General features: G+C 44.4%; 3 protein-coding genes across 3 annotated transcripts; all 3 read right to left on the bottom strand.

Moving 5' to 3' along the window:
• Positions 1-1,189: 1,189 nt before the first annotated feature.
• Positions 1,190-2,958, bottom strand: LOC143508581 (zona pellucida sperm-binding protein 3-like). The gene is made up of 8 exons (XM_076997205.1): positions 2,600-2,958; positions 2,410-2,528; positions 2,226-2,329; positions 1,974-2,151; positions 1,779-1,896; positions 1,620-1,705; positions 1,451-1,542; positions 1,190-1,334 (listed from the first exon to the last, which is right to left on the bottom strand). The coding sequence occupies exons 1-8, from the start codon at positions 2,819-2,821 to the stop codon at positions 1,276-1,278; spliced, it is 978 nt and encodes a 325-aa protein (XP_076853320.1). The 5' UTR covers positions 2,822-2,958; the 3' UTR covers positions 1,190-1,275.
• Positions 2,959-7,456: 4,498 nt separating this feature from the next.
• On the bottom strand, positions 7,457-9,478 carry LOC143508580 (zona pellucida sperm-binding protein 3-like). Its single transcript, XM_076997204.1, has 8 exons — positions 8,866-9,478; positions 8,676-8,794; positions 8,492-8,595; positions 8,240-8,417; positions 8,045-8,162; positions 7,886-7,971; positions 7,717-7,808; positions 7,457-7,600 (listed from the first exon to the last, which is right to left on the bottom strand). The coding sequence occupies exons 1-8, from the start codon at positions 9,472-9,474 to the stop codon at positions 7,542-7,544; spliced, it is 1,365 nt and encodes a 454-aa protein (XP_076853319.1). The 5' UTR covers positions 9,475-9,478; the 3' UTR covers positions 7,457-7,541.
• A 4,239-nt stretch (positions 9,479-13,717) lies between these two features.
• On the bottom strand, positions 13,718-15,739 carry LOC143508579 (zona pellucida sperm-binding protein 3-like). Its single transcript, XM_076997203.1, has 8 exons — positions 15,127-15,739; positions 14,937-15,055; positions 14,753-14,856; positions 14,501-14,678; positions 14,306-14,423; positions 14,147-14,232; positions 13,978-14,069; positions 13,718-13,861 (listed from the first exon to the last, which is right to left on the bottom strand). Exons 1-8 carry the CDS (start codon positions 15,733-15,735, stop codon positions 13,803-13,805), a joined length of 1,365 nt encoding a protein of 454 aa, XP_076853318.1. The 5' UTR covers positions 15,736-15,739; the 3' UTR covers positions 13,718-13,802.
• Positions 15,740-16,097: the final 358 nt, after the last annotated feature.

Here is a 16,097-nt window from a genome sequence, read left to right as displayed (position 1 = left end):
GCCCATATTAGTATTTCTCTTTTGATAGGCCCAGAGAAGTCCAACATGTGCTTCAATGCATTTAACGGTAAATCATTTAAAGACTGGGAGCCCCACTGACTACTTGGGACTTCCAGACTATGCAAAAGAAATTGTCAAGAGCCCTGTAGCACTAGTGATGACAAGGTGTACAGGGCTCAATTTGCATAGTCTGGACATCCTAGATTGTGGATCCTACCCATAAATATTATTTCCATCTCTTTCTCCTCATGCTCAGTACTCAGGCTTTTATTACCATGCATCTTGTCTCCGGGTTGTCCAACTGCTGGGTCTCCTGCCTGTTGAAAAGATTATCAAGGCAGAGGAATGAGGCCTGAAAACTTCTGATAATTTGTGTTTTTCCATATTGTTCCCACTCTACTAAACATTCATGTATTTCCATTTGTGTGAATCATTGGTTAATCAGGTCATTAGTATTTTGTCAGCTTTGATGGTCAACCACTGCATTTACATTTACGGCATTTGGCAGACGCCCTTATCCAGAGCGACTTACATTTTTATACAAGTGAGCAATTGAGGGTTAGGGCCTTGCTCAGGGGCACCTCAGTCATGGCCTCAGGTCTGGGAATCGAACCTGCGACCCTCCGGTCACAAGACCAGTTCCCTAACCGCTAGGCCATGACTGCAGACACAAACCGTACCCATGTAGATACACTACAGCCTCTTCCTTCCAACCCAGATCCTTGTGCAGAGTAGCTTAATCTAAAGCTTAGACGGCACCAATTACTTTCCAGCACAGCAATGTTTGATATTGATCCGACCAATCTTTCTAGACGGAAGCTTTGTGTAAACAGCACAAACCAATCATAGTCCCACTAAAAAATAAGGTATACATGCATTCCAATTTCACAGATTCTTCAAGGTTCAAAACAAATGACATTTTCTGGAGCCATACTTCACTATCTGAACTTCATGAAATCTGCAAGATGAGGAAATGGTCCTTTTCATCCCCCAGCTTCCACCAACCTTGTTACTCACTTTGACTTTTGCCATCAAAGCTTGCATGCAGGAGAGCAAGTGCAACAATTTCACCTTGTCTTTGAGAGGCAGCCATATGCAGACAACGTTTACACATCTAAATCTAGCTCAGAATTGGTTATCAAGCTAAAAAGGTCAAGACCATGGTTTACATCACAGCTGAAGTAGACCTAGCCTAGGCTCAACCCAACTGCAAAGCAAGACAGGACAGCTTGTGTAGTCACAGTACTGGTTTATTTCAATCAAGACATGGGGCCATCAAGCACTCTCCTCAACCATGATGGGACCAAGGATTACTTCCCCTTCCAGCTGTGTACCTGCAAAAAAGGGGAAGGGCTTTAGGGTGTGCTTGCAAATCCCCATCACCTCTAGTCCAACACAGAGACCCTCTCCAAGAAGGATCAGGTACCGGCACAGCATGGCATGCACGTACCTCCGTCCTCAGACAAGTCTCGGCCCTTCCGGGAGCTACAGGTGGTCTCGCAACAGCCGCAAACCTGGTCGGGACCATATGCTGCAGTCCACCTGTGAAGCCAGAATACCCAAGCTTACTAGCTAGGCCTCACCAGTAACCTGCTGGTTTCAGGACCACAGCCACATACCTGTTGCTAGAGAACGAACAAGCTTTGTGCTCAGGATCAGCAGCGTAAGAAGCTGGAGTTGCCTTCATAAAGCATGTGAAGTAGAGCTGGAGAGACAGGGGTTAGTTCAGACAGCAAGTCAGTCATTGTACTCGCCCCCTACCAAACATGGTTACATACCAAACCACTGTTGTCCTGCTGAAACTTGAATGCCTCCAACTGAAACCTCAGCTTGTCTGCTTCAGTTTGGGGCAGGAAGTGGGACTGGGAACCCGTGAGCTTGGCATCAATTAGGCACCTGCAATCATTTGTGCAGTCAGACCACAACTAGCTGATCTCTACAGCCATCACAAAGCCCACAAGGAAGCCACTCACCCATGGTTATCTATGAAGGCATAACTAGGGACTGCATTCACATCAGGAACCACCGTGGCCACACAGGTGTCCAGATACACACGAAGGGGCACGTGGTAGAACTGAATTACAGATGCCTCAACACTGATCACATCATGCAGGAAGTACTGGTTGGAGAGCCTTTCAGATGTCCAGTCATCTGGGAGAAGAAACCTCATTAGGTCCAGTTCAGGCACAGCTAATCAGTAGGTCTGGTGTAACCATGGGACAAACCTGTCATGAGCCTCAGGGAGAAGACGAGCTGTTCCTCAGCAACTTGGGTAGAAGCATATGGGATCCAGGCAGGCATCAGAGCATTGCTGCTTACATTGTGGAACCTACAAAGCATTTGATGGCCATCAGATTGAACAGAGCCTTCCAAATAAAATTGAACAGCACATCTGGTAGGGTACAATACCTTGGATAGTGACACTCAATGCGAACCTCAGCACCAACAGTTCTCACAATAGGAGTGTGAGCAAAATTGTGGGGAACATAGCGGACGTAGAAGACGTAGACCAGCTCATCCTGGGTCACCTGTTAAGAAAGTGGTGTTATTGCCTGCATGTTTTAAGCAGCACTGAAGAATTCACTTCATAGACACTCACACTGGTAGTACTGTTGCAGGCCTGCAGTGCTGACTGGAAGATGAGGACTTGAGCAGCACGGTCCTCCCCACTGACAGCACAGTTTCCCAGGGTGATCTCAGAGGGATTTATCAGCTCACCAGTACCAAACAGGTCCTTCTTGACCTCCACATGTATGCCAGTCTCACCACACTCTGCTGCTACACTTGCAGTAGGAACAGGAGGGCTCATCTGAAACTGCATTAGTGGCTGTCTTGCTGGTATTTGAGGTTCATTGGGGAAGTGCCAGGCCACCTGCTTCACAGGTCCCTGCAGTACTTGCTGGGACTGAACATTGGAAGGCTGCTGCACAGGTACCTGCGCAGGACTCCAAGACTGCTGGTTAAATGAGGCTTGTGCAGGCCAGGTGGGGTTAGAAACATGGCTCCCCTGAGAAGCCCCTCCAGCGACCACTTGCCTTATTGCTTGTGGCTGCTGATGAGGTCGTAGTCCAGTTGGAAGTTGAGATTTAAACACTCCTTGCAGTTGTGCATCAGCCAAAGCAAACACAACAAGCAACAGCACCACACCACACCAAGCCCCACTTTGCACAAACCCATTGTTCTTCTCCCCAAAAGCTCACACGTAGCAGTCATGTTTGACCATTCCATTTTATACCATAATGGAGACTTGCAGCCCCACCCCCTGCTAATGAGCTTAACGTCCCTCTGACCCTGAAGATGACTTTACTACTCTTTCACAGCTGACACAAATCAATACTCCTTAATCTTAAGACAGGTTCTTAAACTGTTGTTTGCATAGGTGTATGGTTCTTGGAATAATCTTTCATTGGTAAAGAAAAATGTTTCATTATATGGATTGTTTTTTTTACATTGATCTGTGTAATTACCACCAGGTTAAAAACACCTCTATAATAGACGCTCTATTGCTCCAATGCAGAAAATATGGCAAGATTGTGTAATGACTCAGGTATACTCTAAAAAGTGTTTCAGATGTTTCATGCTGTTATTAATGACAAATCAGTACAATTCATTTTTTCCTGGAAAACTGCTTTCCCTTCTTACATTTACCTTTGATGGAGTCTCTCAGTAGTAATAATAAAATGTTTGAAATTTGGTCATAGAGAAAGCAGTTAGGCATCCAGGAAGAACCTTTTGAGCAGATGTAAGAAAAAAGAAAGAAAGAAACAAAAAATCTACTTTTTTGGAAAGGGTGCTCTAAAGAAGCAATAAGAATTCTTTATGGAAGCAAAAGTTTACAAATTTACAAAGTTAAATCATTAATTGAAAGGATTTTGGTCAGGATTGCTCTAAAGAACTCAGTTCAATTCCAGTTGGCACCTCTAAAGGGCTCTTGCTTTATTTAATAAATTTAATGTATAAAATTGCCATAATTGACCTTTAAAGTATGCCCACAGGATAATTGTCTGGATTTTAAATCCAATTTGCCCCTTTCACATGATATCATCTTTAACCTACTATCATTCCACATAGTCGAATGGTGCAAAGAGTCAGTTGTTGCCAAAAGTTTTGAGAATGGTGCAAATTTAGATTTTCAGTTTGCTGTCCCAGGTTTGTAGAAGGTTTTGTCATGGTATATATGGGGCAGTCATGGCCTAGTGGTAGGGAACTGGTCTTGTGACCGGAGGGTCGTGGGTTCGATTCCCAGACCTGAGGCCATGACTGAGGTGCCCTTGAGCAAGGCACCTAACCCCAACTGCTCCCTGGGCACCGGGCTAGGGCTGCCCACCGCTCTGGGCACGTGTGATCAGTAACACACGTCAGTGTCAATCAGTAACATTAGATGCGTTTTGAATATTTGTCAAATTACCACATTTTGAATATGTATCTGCCTGTTTTATATTTTATGATTGCTGATATGACTCAACGGCCATTTTCTGTTGAGCGATTTTTTTTAAATCCACATAACTGTTGCGAACAGTTTGAAGACTTGTTCTTCATGTGAGTAGCAGTTTTTCCTTCTTCAGTCGAAACATTATGCACTATGGCAGATTGACCACATATTTACTCCTATCACATAAAAACAACTTAATGCGTTACAAAGCTATTTTGTCTTAGTGCAAAAACGTTTACCCAGCGTCCATGGGCAATGAATCTGACACTCATCTGAAATCAAATGCGATGCTTGGGCGACATTCTGATGTTAATGTTGCGTCTCGGTGACGTGTCTGGGCTATCTAGGCGTATGTTAAAGTCATTTGTTAGCGCATTTCAAAGTGCACTCAAAATATCCTTTCCCTTAATCTTTTGTGACGTCATTCTGTTTTCATTGTATTTGCGTGGCGTCATAAGTGTTATCAGAAACAGAAAACCAAGTTGTAATCTGACCATTTTAAAAAGACACTGTGAAGAGTTAACTTCAAAAATCATTTGCGACATTATTAATTCATCTGGAAACATCGTTTTCGTTTTTGCCTATTGAATTCGCTGCCACATCCTTTGAAATTAATAGTCTTTTGTGACATGAACATACCTTTCAGCTTGAAAACCGGCATGTATTTTAGGCGGAACAAAGTCCACCCTTTTCATGTTAGTAGCTGCAAGTTCTAATACTTTGGATATAGTTTAGTTCTAATATTTACATTCCAAGACGACCTCCTGTTGATCATTGTTTTGAACAGGTTTCTGTTTTGTAGGAAGATAAACAGTTGGAATTTTCCTACCTCTTTCTGTGACATAGTGTGAGTTTCCAACAGAGTTGTCAACTATGCTAATTGATACACCGCTTTAAATTGTGATATGCAGCCGTTGGGGATCAGAATGGGGCTCAGTGGCATACAAGATCGGAAAGGGAAGAAATAACAGAAGAAAAGAATAACAAAATTATAGAATCTTTCACAGCTGAAGAATTCTATAGGCTCTGTACTTGATAGCATATCAAAGTGTGTGTGCGCGTGCATGTATTTAATAGTAATGCTGAATAAATTGCTCGCAGTTGGAAAGTTTTTTGATGGAACACAAGTGTGACATGGTCTAAAACAGATGTGAGCCCCTACAGTATACAATACATTTTACTGTGTAGAGCAACAGATATTGTAGATTCAATGAAAAAGATGTACTCGAGATGGAAAAAATAAATTAATAAACTGCAGAGCTTTGTAGATGTTGAAACCCAAAATGTCAAGACTCTAAGGGTGTACTCACACTAAGCACGGTTGGCTCGTTCCGTGCTGGGGCCCGGTTATCCCCCCTCCCCACTCCCCCTCTGGCCTGCACTCACGCTGGCTTTATGAAGCCGGCCCGAGCACACTTGCGTCATCACAACGTGACTATTTGGGAAAAAAAAAGCGCGCTCGCACAACAATATGGAGTTCACGATTCTCTTTTTATTGTATTTTTGAAGTCGTTTTGGGAGTGCAGAAACACGTTGCAAGCACAGATTTATCGATAATTTAACATAACGATTGTCTGCTAATCGCTTTGCCGCTATGACTGTTTAACGTGAGCGTCGCATCCCTGACGTCATGTTTGAGTTCCTGCGAAATGAACCAATCAGACGAGGCACCGAGTCTACGCGAATCGTGCCCTGGCCCACCTCTTCAAGCGGGCTCGGGCACGGTTGGAGCGCTCGCACTAGCCAAACGAACCGTGCCCGGATCACAGAGCCTAGTGTGAGTACGCCCTAAAAAGCACCAAGTCCACAAGTTAGCCCATATCATATCAAGTTAGCCCATATTAGTATTTCTCTTTTGATAGGCCCAGAGAAGTCCAACATGTGCTTCAATGCATTTAACGGTAAATCATTTAAAGACTGGGAGCCCCACTGACTACTTGGGACTTCCAGACTATGCAAAAGAAATTGTCAAGAGCCCTGTAGCACTAGTGATGACAAGGTGTACAGGGCTCAATTTGCATAGTCTGGACATCCTAGATTGTGGATCCTACCCATAAATATTATTTCCATCTCTTTCTCCTCATGCTCAGTACTCAGGCTTTTATTACCATGCATCTTGTCTCCGGGTTGTCCAACTGCTGGGTCTCCTGCCTGTTGAAAAGATTATCAAGGCAGAGGAATGAGGCCTGAAAACTTCTGATAATTTGTGTTTTTCCATATTGTTCCCACTCTACTAAACATTCATGTATTTCCATTTGTGTGAATCATTGGTTAATCAGGTCATTAGTATTTTGTCAGCTTTGATGGTCAACCACTGCATTTACATTTACGGCATTTGGCAGACGCCCTTATCCAGAGCGACTTACATTTTTATACAAGTGAGCAATTGAGGGTTAGGGCCTTGCTCAGGGGCACCTCAGTCATGGCCTCAGGTCTGGGAATCGAACCTGCGACCCTCCGGTCACAAGACCAGTTCCCTAACCGCTAGGCCATGACTGCAGACACAAACCGTACCCATGTAGATACACTACAGCCTCTTCCTTCCAACCCAGATCCTTGTGCAGAGTAGCTTAATCTAAAGCTTAGACGGCACCAATTACTTTCCAGCACAGCAATGTTTGATATTGATCCGACCAATCTTTCTAGACGGAAGCTTTGTGTAAACAGCACAAACCAATCATAGTCCCACTAAAAAATAAGGTATACATGCATTCCAATTTCACAGATTCTTCAAGGTTCAAAACAAATGACATTTTCTGGAGCCATACTTCACTATCTGAACTTCATGAAATCTGCAAGATGAGGAAATGGTCCTTTTCATCCCCCAGCTTCCACCAACCTTGTTACTCACTTTGACTTTTGCCATCAAAGCTTGCATGCAGGAGAGCAAGTGCAACAATTTCACCTTGTCTTTGAGAGGCAGCCATATGCAGACAACGTTTACACATCTAAATCTAGCTCAGAATTGGTTATCAAGCTAAAAAGGTCAAGACCATGGTTTACATCACAGCTGAAGTAGACCTAGCCTAGGCTCAACCCAACTGCAAAGCAAGACAGGACAGCTTGTGTAGTCACAGTACTGGTTTATTTCAATCAAGACATGGGGCCATCAAGCACTCTCCTCAACCATGATGGGACCAAGGATTACTTCCCCTTCCAGCTGTGTACCTGCAAAAAAGGGGAAGGGCTTTAGGGTGTGCTTGCAAATCCCCATCACCTCTAGTCCAACACAGAGACCCTCTCCAAGAAGGATCAGGTACCGGCACAGCATGGCATGCACGTACCTCCGTCCTCAGACAAGTCTCGGCCCTTCCGGGAGCTACAGGTGGTCTCGCAACAGCCGCAAACCTGGTCGGGACCATATGCTGCAGTCCACCTGTGAAGCCAGAATACCCAAGCTTACTAGCTAGGCCTCACCAGTAACCTGCTGGTTTCAGGACCACAGCCACATACCTGTTGCTAGAGAACGAACAAGCTTTGTGCTCAGGATCAGCAGCGTAAGAAGCTGGAGTTGCCTTCATAAAGCATGTGAAGTAGAGCTGGAGAGACAGGGGTTAGTTCAGACAGCAAGTCAGTCATTGTACTCGCCCCCTACCAAACATGGTTACATACCAAACCACTGTTGTCCTGCTGAAACTTGAATGCCTCCAACTGAAACCTCAGCTTGTCTGCTTCAGTTTGGGGCAGGAAGTGGGACTGGGAACCCGTGAGCTTGGCATCAATTAGGCACCTGCAATCATTTGTGCAGTCAGACCACAACTAGCTGATCTCTACAGCCATCACAAAGCCCACAAGGAAGCCACTCACCCATGGTTATCTATGAAGGCATAACTAGGGACTGCATTCACATCAGGAACCACCGTGGCCACACAGGTGTCCAGATACACACGAAGGGGCACGTGGTAGAACTGAATTACAGATGCCTCAACACTGATCACATCATGCAGGAAGTACTGGTTGGAGAGCCTTTCAGATGTCCAGTCATCTGGGAGAAGAAACCTCATTAGGTCCAGTTCAGGCACAGCTAATCAGTAGGTCTGGTGTAACCATGGGACAAACCTGTCATGAGCCTCAGGGAGAAGACGAGCTGTTCCTCAGCAACTTGGGTAGAAGCATATGGGATCCAGGCAGGCATCAGAGCATTGCTGCTTACATTGTGGAACCTACAAAGCATTTGATGGCCATCAGATTGAACAGAGCCTTCCAAATAAAATTGAACAGCACATCTGGTAGGGTACAATACCTTGGATAGTGACACTCAATGCGAACCTCAGCACCAACAGTTCTCACAATAGGAGTGTGAGCAAAATTGTGGGGAACATAGCGGACGTAGAAGACGTAGACCAGCTCATCCTGGGTCACCTGTTAAGAAAGTGGTGTTATTGCCTGCATGTTTTAAGCAGCACTGAAGAATTCACTTCATAGACACTCACACTGGTAGTACTGTTGCAGGCCTGCAGTGCTGACTGGAAGATGAGGACTTGAGCAGCACGGTCCTCCCCACTGACAGCACAGTTTCCCAGGGTGATCTCAGAGGGATTTATCAGCTCACCAGTACCAAACAGGTCCTTCTTGACCTCCACATGTATGCCAGTCTCACCACACTCTGCTGCTACACTTGCAGTAGGAACAGGAGGGCTCATCTGAAACTGCATTAGTGGCTGTCTTGCTGGTATTTGAGGTTCATTGGGGAAGTGCCAGGCCACCTGCTTCACAGGTCCCTGCAGTACTTGCTGGGACTGAACATTGGAAGGCTGCTGCACAGGTACCTGCGCAGGACTCCAAGACTGCTGGTTAAATGAGGCTTGTGCAGGCCAGGTGGGGTTAGAAACATGGCTCCCCTGAGAAGCCCCTCCAGCGACCACTTGCCTTATTGCTTGTGGCTGCTGATGAGGTCGTAGTCCAGTTGGAAGTTGAGATTTAAACACTCCTTGCAGTTGTGCATCAGCCAAAGCAAACACAACAAGCAACAGCACCACACCAAGCCCCACTTTGCACAAACCCATTGTTCTTCTCCCCAAAAGCTCACACGTAGCAGTCATGTTTGACCATTCCATTTTATACCATAATGGAGACTTGCAGCCCCACCCCCTGCTAATGAGCTTAACGTCCCTCTGACCCTGAAGATGACTTTACTACTCTTTCACAGCTGACACAAATCAATACTCCTTAATCTTAAGACAGGTTCTTAAACTGTTGTTTGCATAGGTGTATGGTTCTTGGAATAATCTTTCATTGGTAAAGAAAAATGTTTCATTATATGGATTGTTTTTTTTACATTGATCTGTGTAATTACCACCAGGTTAAAAACACCTCTATAATAGACGCTCTATTGCTCCAATGCAGAAAATATGGCAAGATTGTGTAATGACTCAGGTATACTCTAAAAAGTGTTTCAGATGTTTCATGCTGTTATTAATGACAAATCAGTACAATTCATTTTTTCCTGGAAAACTGCTTTCCCTTCTTACATTTACCTTTGATGGAGTCTCTCAGTAGTAATAATAAAATGTTTGAAATTTGGTCATAGAGAAAGCAGTTAGGCATCCAGGAAGAACCTTTTGAGCAGATGTAAGAAAAAAGAAAGAAAGAAACAAAAAATCTACTTTTTTGGAAAGGGTGCTCTAAAGAAGCAATAAGAATTCTTTATGGAAGCAAAAGTTTACAAATTTACAAAGTTAAATCATTAATTGAAAGGATTTTGGTCAGGATTGCTCTAAAGAACTCAGTTCAATTCCAGTTGGCACCTCTAAAGGGCTCTTGCTTTATTTAATAAATTTAATGTATAAAATTGCCATAATTGACCTTTAAAGTATGCCCACAGGATAATTGTCTGGATTTTAAATCCAATTTGCCCCTTTCACATGATATCATCTTTAACCTACTATCATTCCACATAGTCGAATGGTGCAAAGAGTCAGTTGTTGCCAAAAGTTTTGAGAATGGTGCAAATTTAGATTTTCAGTTTGCTGTCCCAGGTTTGTAGAAGGTTTTGTCATGGTATATATGGGGCAGTCATGGCCTAGTGGTAGGGAACTGGTCTTGTGACCGGAGGGTCGTGGGTTCGATTCCCAGACCTGAGGCCATGACTGAGGTGCCCTTGAGCAAGGCACCTAACCCCAACTGCTCCCTGGGCACCGGGCTAGGGCTGCCCACCGCTCTGGGCACGTGTGATCAGTAACACACGTCAGTGTCAATCAGTAACATTAGATGCGTTTTGAATATTTGTCAAATTACCACATTTTGAATATGTATCTGCCTGTTTTATATTTTATGATTGCTGATATGACTCAACGGCCATTTTCTGTTGAGCGATTTTTTTTAAATCCACATAACTGTTGCGAACAGTTTGAAGACTTGTTCTTCATGTGAGTAGCAGTTTTTCCTTCTTCAGTCGAAACATTATGCACTATGGCAGATTGACCACATATTTACTCCTATCACATAAAAACAACTTAATGCGTTACAAAGCTATTTTGTCTTAGTGCAAAAACGTTTACCCAGCGTCCATGGGCAATGAATCTGACACTCATCTGAAATCAAATGCGATGCTTGGGCGACATTCTGATGTTAATGTTGCGTCTCGGTGACGTGTCTGGGCTATCTAGGCGTATGTTAAAGTCATTTGTTAGCGCATTTCAAAGTGCACTCAAAATATCCTTTCCCTTAATCTTTTGTGACGTCATTCTGTTTTCATTGTATTTGCGTGGCGTCATAAGTGTTATCAGAAACAGAAAACCAAGTTGTAATCTGACCATTTTAAAAAGACACTGTGAAGAGTTAACTTCAAAAATCATTTGCGACATTATTAATTCATCTGGAAACATCGTTTTCGTTTTTGCCTATTGAATTCGCTGCCACATCCTTTGAAATTAATAGTCTTTTGTGACATGAACATACCTTTCAGCTTGAAAACCGGCATGTATTTTAGGCGGAACAAAGTCCACCCTTTTCATGTTAGTAGCTGCAAGTTCTAATACTTTGGATATAGTTTAGTTCTAATATTTACATTCCAAGACGACCTCCTGTTGATCATTGTTTTGAACAGGTTTCTGTTTTGTAGGAAGATAAACAGTTGGAATTTTCCTACCTCTTTCTGTGACATAGTGTGAGTTTCCAACAGAGTTGTCAACTATGCTAATTGATACACCGCTTTAAATTGTGATATGCAGCCGTTGGGGATCAGAATGGGGCTCAGTGGCATACAAGATCGGAAAGGGAAGAAATAACAGAAGAAAAGAATAACAAAATTATAGAATCTTTCACAGCTGAAGAATTCTATAGGCTCTGTACTTGATAGCATATCAAAGTGTGTGTGCGCGTGCATGTATTTAATAGTAATGCTGAATAAATTGCTCGCAGTTGGAAAGTTTTTTGATGGAACACAAGTGTGACATGGTCTAAAACAGATGTGAGCCCCTACAGTATACAATACATTTTACTGTGTAGAGCAACAGATATTGTAGATTCAATGAAAAAGATGTACTCGAGATGGAAAAAATAAATTAATAAACTGCAGAGCTTTGTAGATGTTGAAACCCAAAATGTCAAGACTCTAAGGGTGTACTCACACTAAGCACGGTTGGCTCGTTCCGTGCTGGGGCCCGGTTATCCCCCCTCCCCACTCCCCCTCTGGCCTGCACTCACGCTGGCTTTATGAAGCCGGCCCGAGCACACTTGCGTCATCACAACGTGACTATTTGGGAAAAAAAAAGCGCGCTCGCACAACAATATGGAGTTCACGATTCTCTTTTTATTGTATTTTTGAAGTCGTTTTGGGAGTGCAGAAACACGTTGCAAGCACAGATTTATCGATAATTTAACATAACGATTGTCTGCTAATCGCTTTGCCGCTATGACTGTTTAACGTGAGCGTCGCATCCCTGACGTCATGTTTGAGTTCCTGCGAAATGAACCAATCAGACGAGGCACCGAGTCTACGCGAATCGTGCCCTGGCCCACCTCTTCAAGCGGGCTCGGGCACGGTTGGAGCGCTCGCACTAGCCAAACGAACCGTGCCCGGATCACAGAGCCTAGTGTGAGTACGCCCTAAAAAGCACCAAGTCCACAAGTTAGCCCATATCATATCAAGTTAGCCCATATTAGTATTTCTCTTTTGATAGGCCCAGAGAAGTCCAACATGTGCTTCAATGCATTTAACGGTAAATCATTTAAAGACTGGGAGCCCCACTGACTACTTGGGACTTCCAGACTATGCAAAAGAAATTGTCAAGAGCCCTGTAGCACTAGTGATGACAAGGTGTACAGGGCTCAATTTGCATAGTCTGGACATCCTAGATTGTGGATCCTACCCATAAATATTATTTCCATCTCTTTCTCCTCATGCTCAGTACTCAGGCTTTTATTACCATGCATCTTGTCTCCGGGTTGTCCAACTGCTGGGTCTCCTGCCTGTTGAAAAGATTATCAAGGCAGAGGAATGAGGCCTGAAAACTTCTGATAATTTGTGTTTTTCCATATTGTTCCCACTCTACTAAACATTCATGTATTTCCATTTGTGTGAATCATTGGTTAATCAGGTCATTAGTATTTTGTCAGCTTTGATGGTCAACCACTGCATTTACATTTACGGCATTTGGCAGACGCCCTTATCCAGAGCGACTTACATTTTTATACAAGTGAGCAATTGAGGGTTAGGGCCTTGCTCAGGGGCACCTCAGTCATGGCCTCAGGTCTGGGAATCGAACCTGCGACCCTCCGGTCACAAGACCAGTTCCCTAACCGCTAGGCCATGACTGCAGACACAAACCGTACCCATGTAGATACACTACAGCCTCTTCCTTCCAACCCAGATCCTTGTGCAGAGTAGCTTAATCTAAAGCTTAGACGGCACCAATTACTTTCCAGCACAGCAATGTTTGATATTGATCCGACCAATCTTTCTAGACGGAAGCTTTGTGTAAACAGCACAAACCAATCATAGTCCCACTAAAAAATAAGGTATACATGCATTCCAATTTCACAGATTCTTCAAGGTTCAAAACAAATGACATTTTCTGGAGCCATACTTCACTATCTGAACTTCATGAAATCTGCAAGATGAGGAAATGGTCCTTTTCATCCCCCAGCTTCCACCAACCTTGTTACTCACTTTGACTTTTGCCATCAAAGCTTGCATGCAGGAGAGCAAGTGCAACAATTTCACCTTGTCTTTGAGAGGCAGCCATATGCAGACAACGTTTACACATCTAAATCTAGCTCAGAATTGGTTATCAAGCTAAAAAGGTCAAGACCATGGTTTACATCACAGCTGAAGTAGACCTAGCCTAGGCTCAACCCAACTGCAAAGCAAGACAGGACAGCTTGTGTAGTCACAGTACTGGTTTATTTCAATCAAGACATGGGGCCATCAAGCACTCTCCTCAACCATGATGGGACCAAGGATTACTTCCCCTTCCAGCTGTGTACCTGCAAAAAAGGGGAAGGGCTTTAGGGTGTGCTTGCAAATCCCCATCACCTCTAGTCCAACACAGAGACCCTCTCCAAGAAGGATCAGGTACCGGCACAGCATGGCATGCACGTACCTCCGTCCTCAGACAAGTCTCGGCCCTTCCGGGAGCTACAGGTGGTCTCGCAACAGCCGCAAACCTGGTCGGGACCATATGCTGCAGTCCACCTGTGAAGCCAGAATACCCAAGCTTACTAGCTAGGCCTCACCAGTAACCTGCTGGTTTCAGGACCACAGCCACATACCTGTTGCTAGAGAACGAACAAGCTTTGTGCTCAGGATCAGCAGCGTAAGAAGCTGGAGTTGCCTTCATAAAGCATGTGAAGTAGAGCTGGAGAGACAGGGGTTAGTTCAGACAGCAAGTCAGTCATTGTACTCGCCCCCTACCAAACATGGTTACATACCAAACCACTGTTGTCCTGCTGAAACTTGAATGCCTCCAACTGAAACCTCAGCTTGTCTGCTTCAGTTTGGGGCAGGAAGTGGGACTGGGAACCCGTGAGCTTGGCATCAATTAGGCACCTGCAATCATTTGTGCAGTCAGACCACAACTAGCTGATCTCTACAGCCATCACAAAGCCCACAAGGAAGCCACTCACCCATGGTTATCTATGAAGGCATAACTAGGGACTGCATTCACATCAGGAACCACCGTGGCCACACAGGTGTCCAGATACACACGAAGGGGCACGTGGTAGAACTGAATTACAGATGCCTCAACACTGATCACATCATGCAGGAAGTACTGGTTGGAGAGCCTTTCAGATGTCCAGTCATCTGGGAGAAGAAACCTCATTAGGTCCAGTTCAGGCACAGCTAATCAGTAGGTCTGGTGTAACCATGGGACAAACCTGTCATGAGCCTCAGGGAGAAGACGAGCTGTTCCTCAGCAACTTGGGTAGAAGCATATGGGATCCAGGCAGGCATCAGAGCATTGCTGCTTACATTGTGGAACCTACAAAGCATTTGATGGCCATCAGATTGAACAGAGCCTTCCAAATAAAATTGAACAGCACATCTGGTAGGGTACAATACCTTGGATAGTGACACTCAATGCGAACCTCAGCACCAACAGTTCTCACAATAGGAGTGTGAGCAAAATTGTGGGGAACATAGCGGACGTAGAAGACGTAGACCAGCTCATCCTGGGTCACCTGTTAAGAAAGTGGTGTTATTGCCTGCATGTTTTAAGCAGCACTGAAGAATTCACTTCATAGACACTCACACTGGTAGTACTGTTGCAGGCCTGCAGTGCTGACTGGAAGATGAGGACTTGAGCAGCACGGTCCTCCCCACTGACAGCACAGTTTCCCAGGGTGATCTCAGAGGGATTTATCAGCTCACCAGTACCAAACAGGTCCTTCTTGACCTCCACATGTATGCCAGTCTCACCACACTCTGCTGCTACACTTGCAGTAGGAACAGGAGGGCTCATCTGAAACTGCATTAGTGGCTGTCTTGCTGGTATTTGAGGTTCATTGGGGAAGTGCCAGGCCACCTGCTTCACAGGTCCCTGCAGTACTTGCTGGGACTGAACATTGGAAGGCTGCTGCACAGGTACCTGCGCAGGACTCCAAGACTGCTGGTTAAATGAGGCTTGTGCAGGCCAGGTGGGGTTAGAAACATGGCTCCCCTGAGAAGCCCCTCCAGCGACCACTTGCCTTATTGCTTGTGGCTGCTGATGAGGTCGTAGTCCAGTTGGAAGTTGAGATTTAAACACTCCTTGCAGTTGTGCATCAGCCAAAGCAAACACAACAAGCAACAGCACCACACCAAGCCCCACTTTGCACAAACCCATTGTTCTTCTCCCCAAAAGCTCACACGTAGCAGTCATGTTTGACCATTCCATTTTATACCATAATGGAGACTTGCAGCCCCACCCCCTGCTAATGAGCTTAACGTCCCTCTGACCCTGAAGATGACTTTACTACTCTTTCACAGCTGACACAAATCAATACTCCTTAATCTTAAGACAGGTTCTTAAACTGTTGTTTGCATAGGTGTATGGTTCTTGGAATAATCTTTCATTGGTAAAGAAAAATGTTTCATTATATGGATTGTTTTTTTACATTGATCTGTGTAATTACCACCAGGTTAAAAACACCTCTATAATAGACGCTCTATTGCTCCAATGCAGAAAATATGGCAAGATTGTGTAATGACTCAGGTATACTCTAAAAAGTGTTTCAGATGTTT

The sequence above is a fragment of the Brachyhypopomus gauderio genome, chromosome 2 (genome assembly GCF_052324685.1).
Source record: "Brachyhypopomus gauderio isolate BG-103 chromosome 2, BGAUD_0.2, whole genome shotgun sequence".
NCBI lineage: Eukaryota > Metazoa > Chordata > Actinopteri > Gymnotiformes > Hypopomidae > Brachyhypopomus > Brachyhypopomus gauderio.
Note: the sequence above shows the minus strand (reverse complement) of the source record. Positions and strands in the feature narration are given on the sequence as shown.

Excerpts from the sequence above, each read along its gene's own strand:
- LOC143508581 (XM_076997205.1), bottom strand. The coding sequence starts at position 2,821 with ATGCAGTTTCAGATGAGCCCTCCTGTTCCTACTGCAAGTGTAGCAGCA. Across the intron at positions 1,897-1,973 it reads GCCTTCATAGATAACCATGG|GTGCCTAATTGATGCCAAGC; the intron begins GTGAGTGGCTTC and ends AAATGATTGCAG. Across the intron at positions 1,706-1,778 it reads AGCAGGACAACAGTGGTTTG|CTCTACTTCACATGCTTTAT; the intron begins GTATGTAACCAT and ends CTGTCTCTCCAG.
- LOC143508580 (XM_076997204.1), bottom strand. The coding sequence starts at position 9,474 with ATGACTGCTACGTGTGAGCTTTTGGGGAGAAGAACAATGGGTTTGTGC. Across the intron at positions 8,795-8,865 it reads CCTGCAACAGTACTACCAGT|GTGACCCAGGATGAGCTGGT; the intron begins GTGAGTGTCTAT and ends CTTTCTTAACAG. Across the intron at positions 7,809-7,885 it reads TGTTCGTTCTCTAGCAACAG|GTGGACTGCAGCATATGGTC; the intron begins GTATGTGGCTGT and ends CTGGCTTCACAG.
- LOC143508579 (XM_076997203.1), bottom strand. The coding sequence starts at position 15,735 with ATGACTGCTACGTGTGAGCTTTTGGGGAGAAGAACAATGGGTTTGTGC. Across the intron at positions 14,857-14,936 it reads ATTGAGTGTCACTATCCAAG|GTTCCACAATGTAAGCAGCA; the intron begins GTATTGTACCCT and ends AATGCTTTGTAG. Across the intron at positions 14,070-14,146 it reads TGTTCGTTCTCTAGCAACAG|GTGGACTGCAGCATATGGTC; the intron begins GTATGTGGCTGT and ends CTGGCTTCACAG.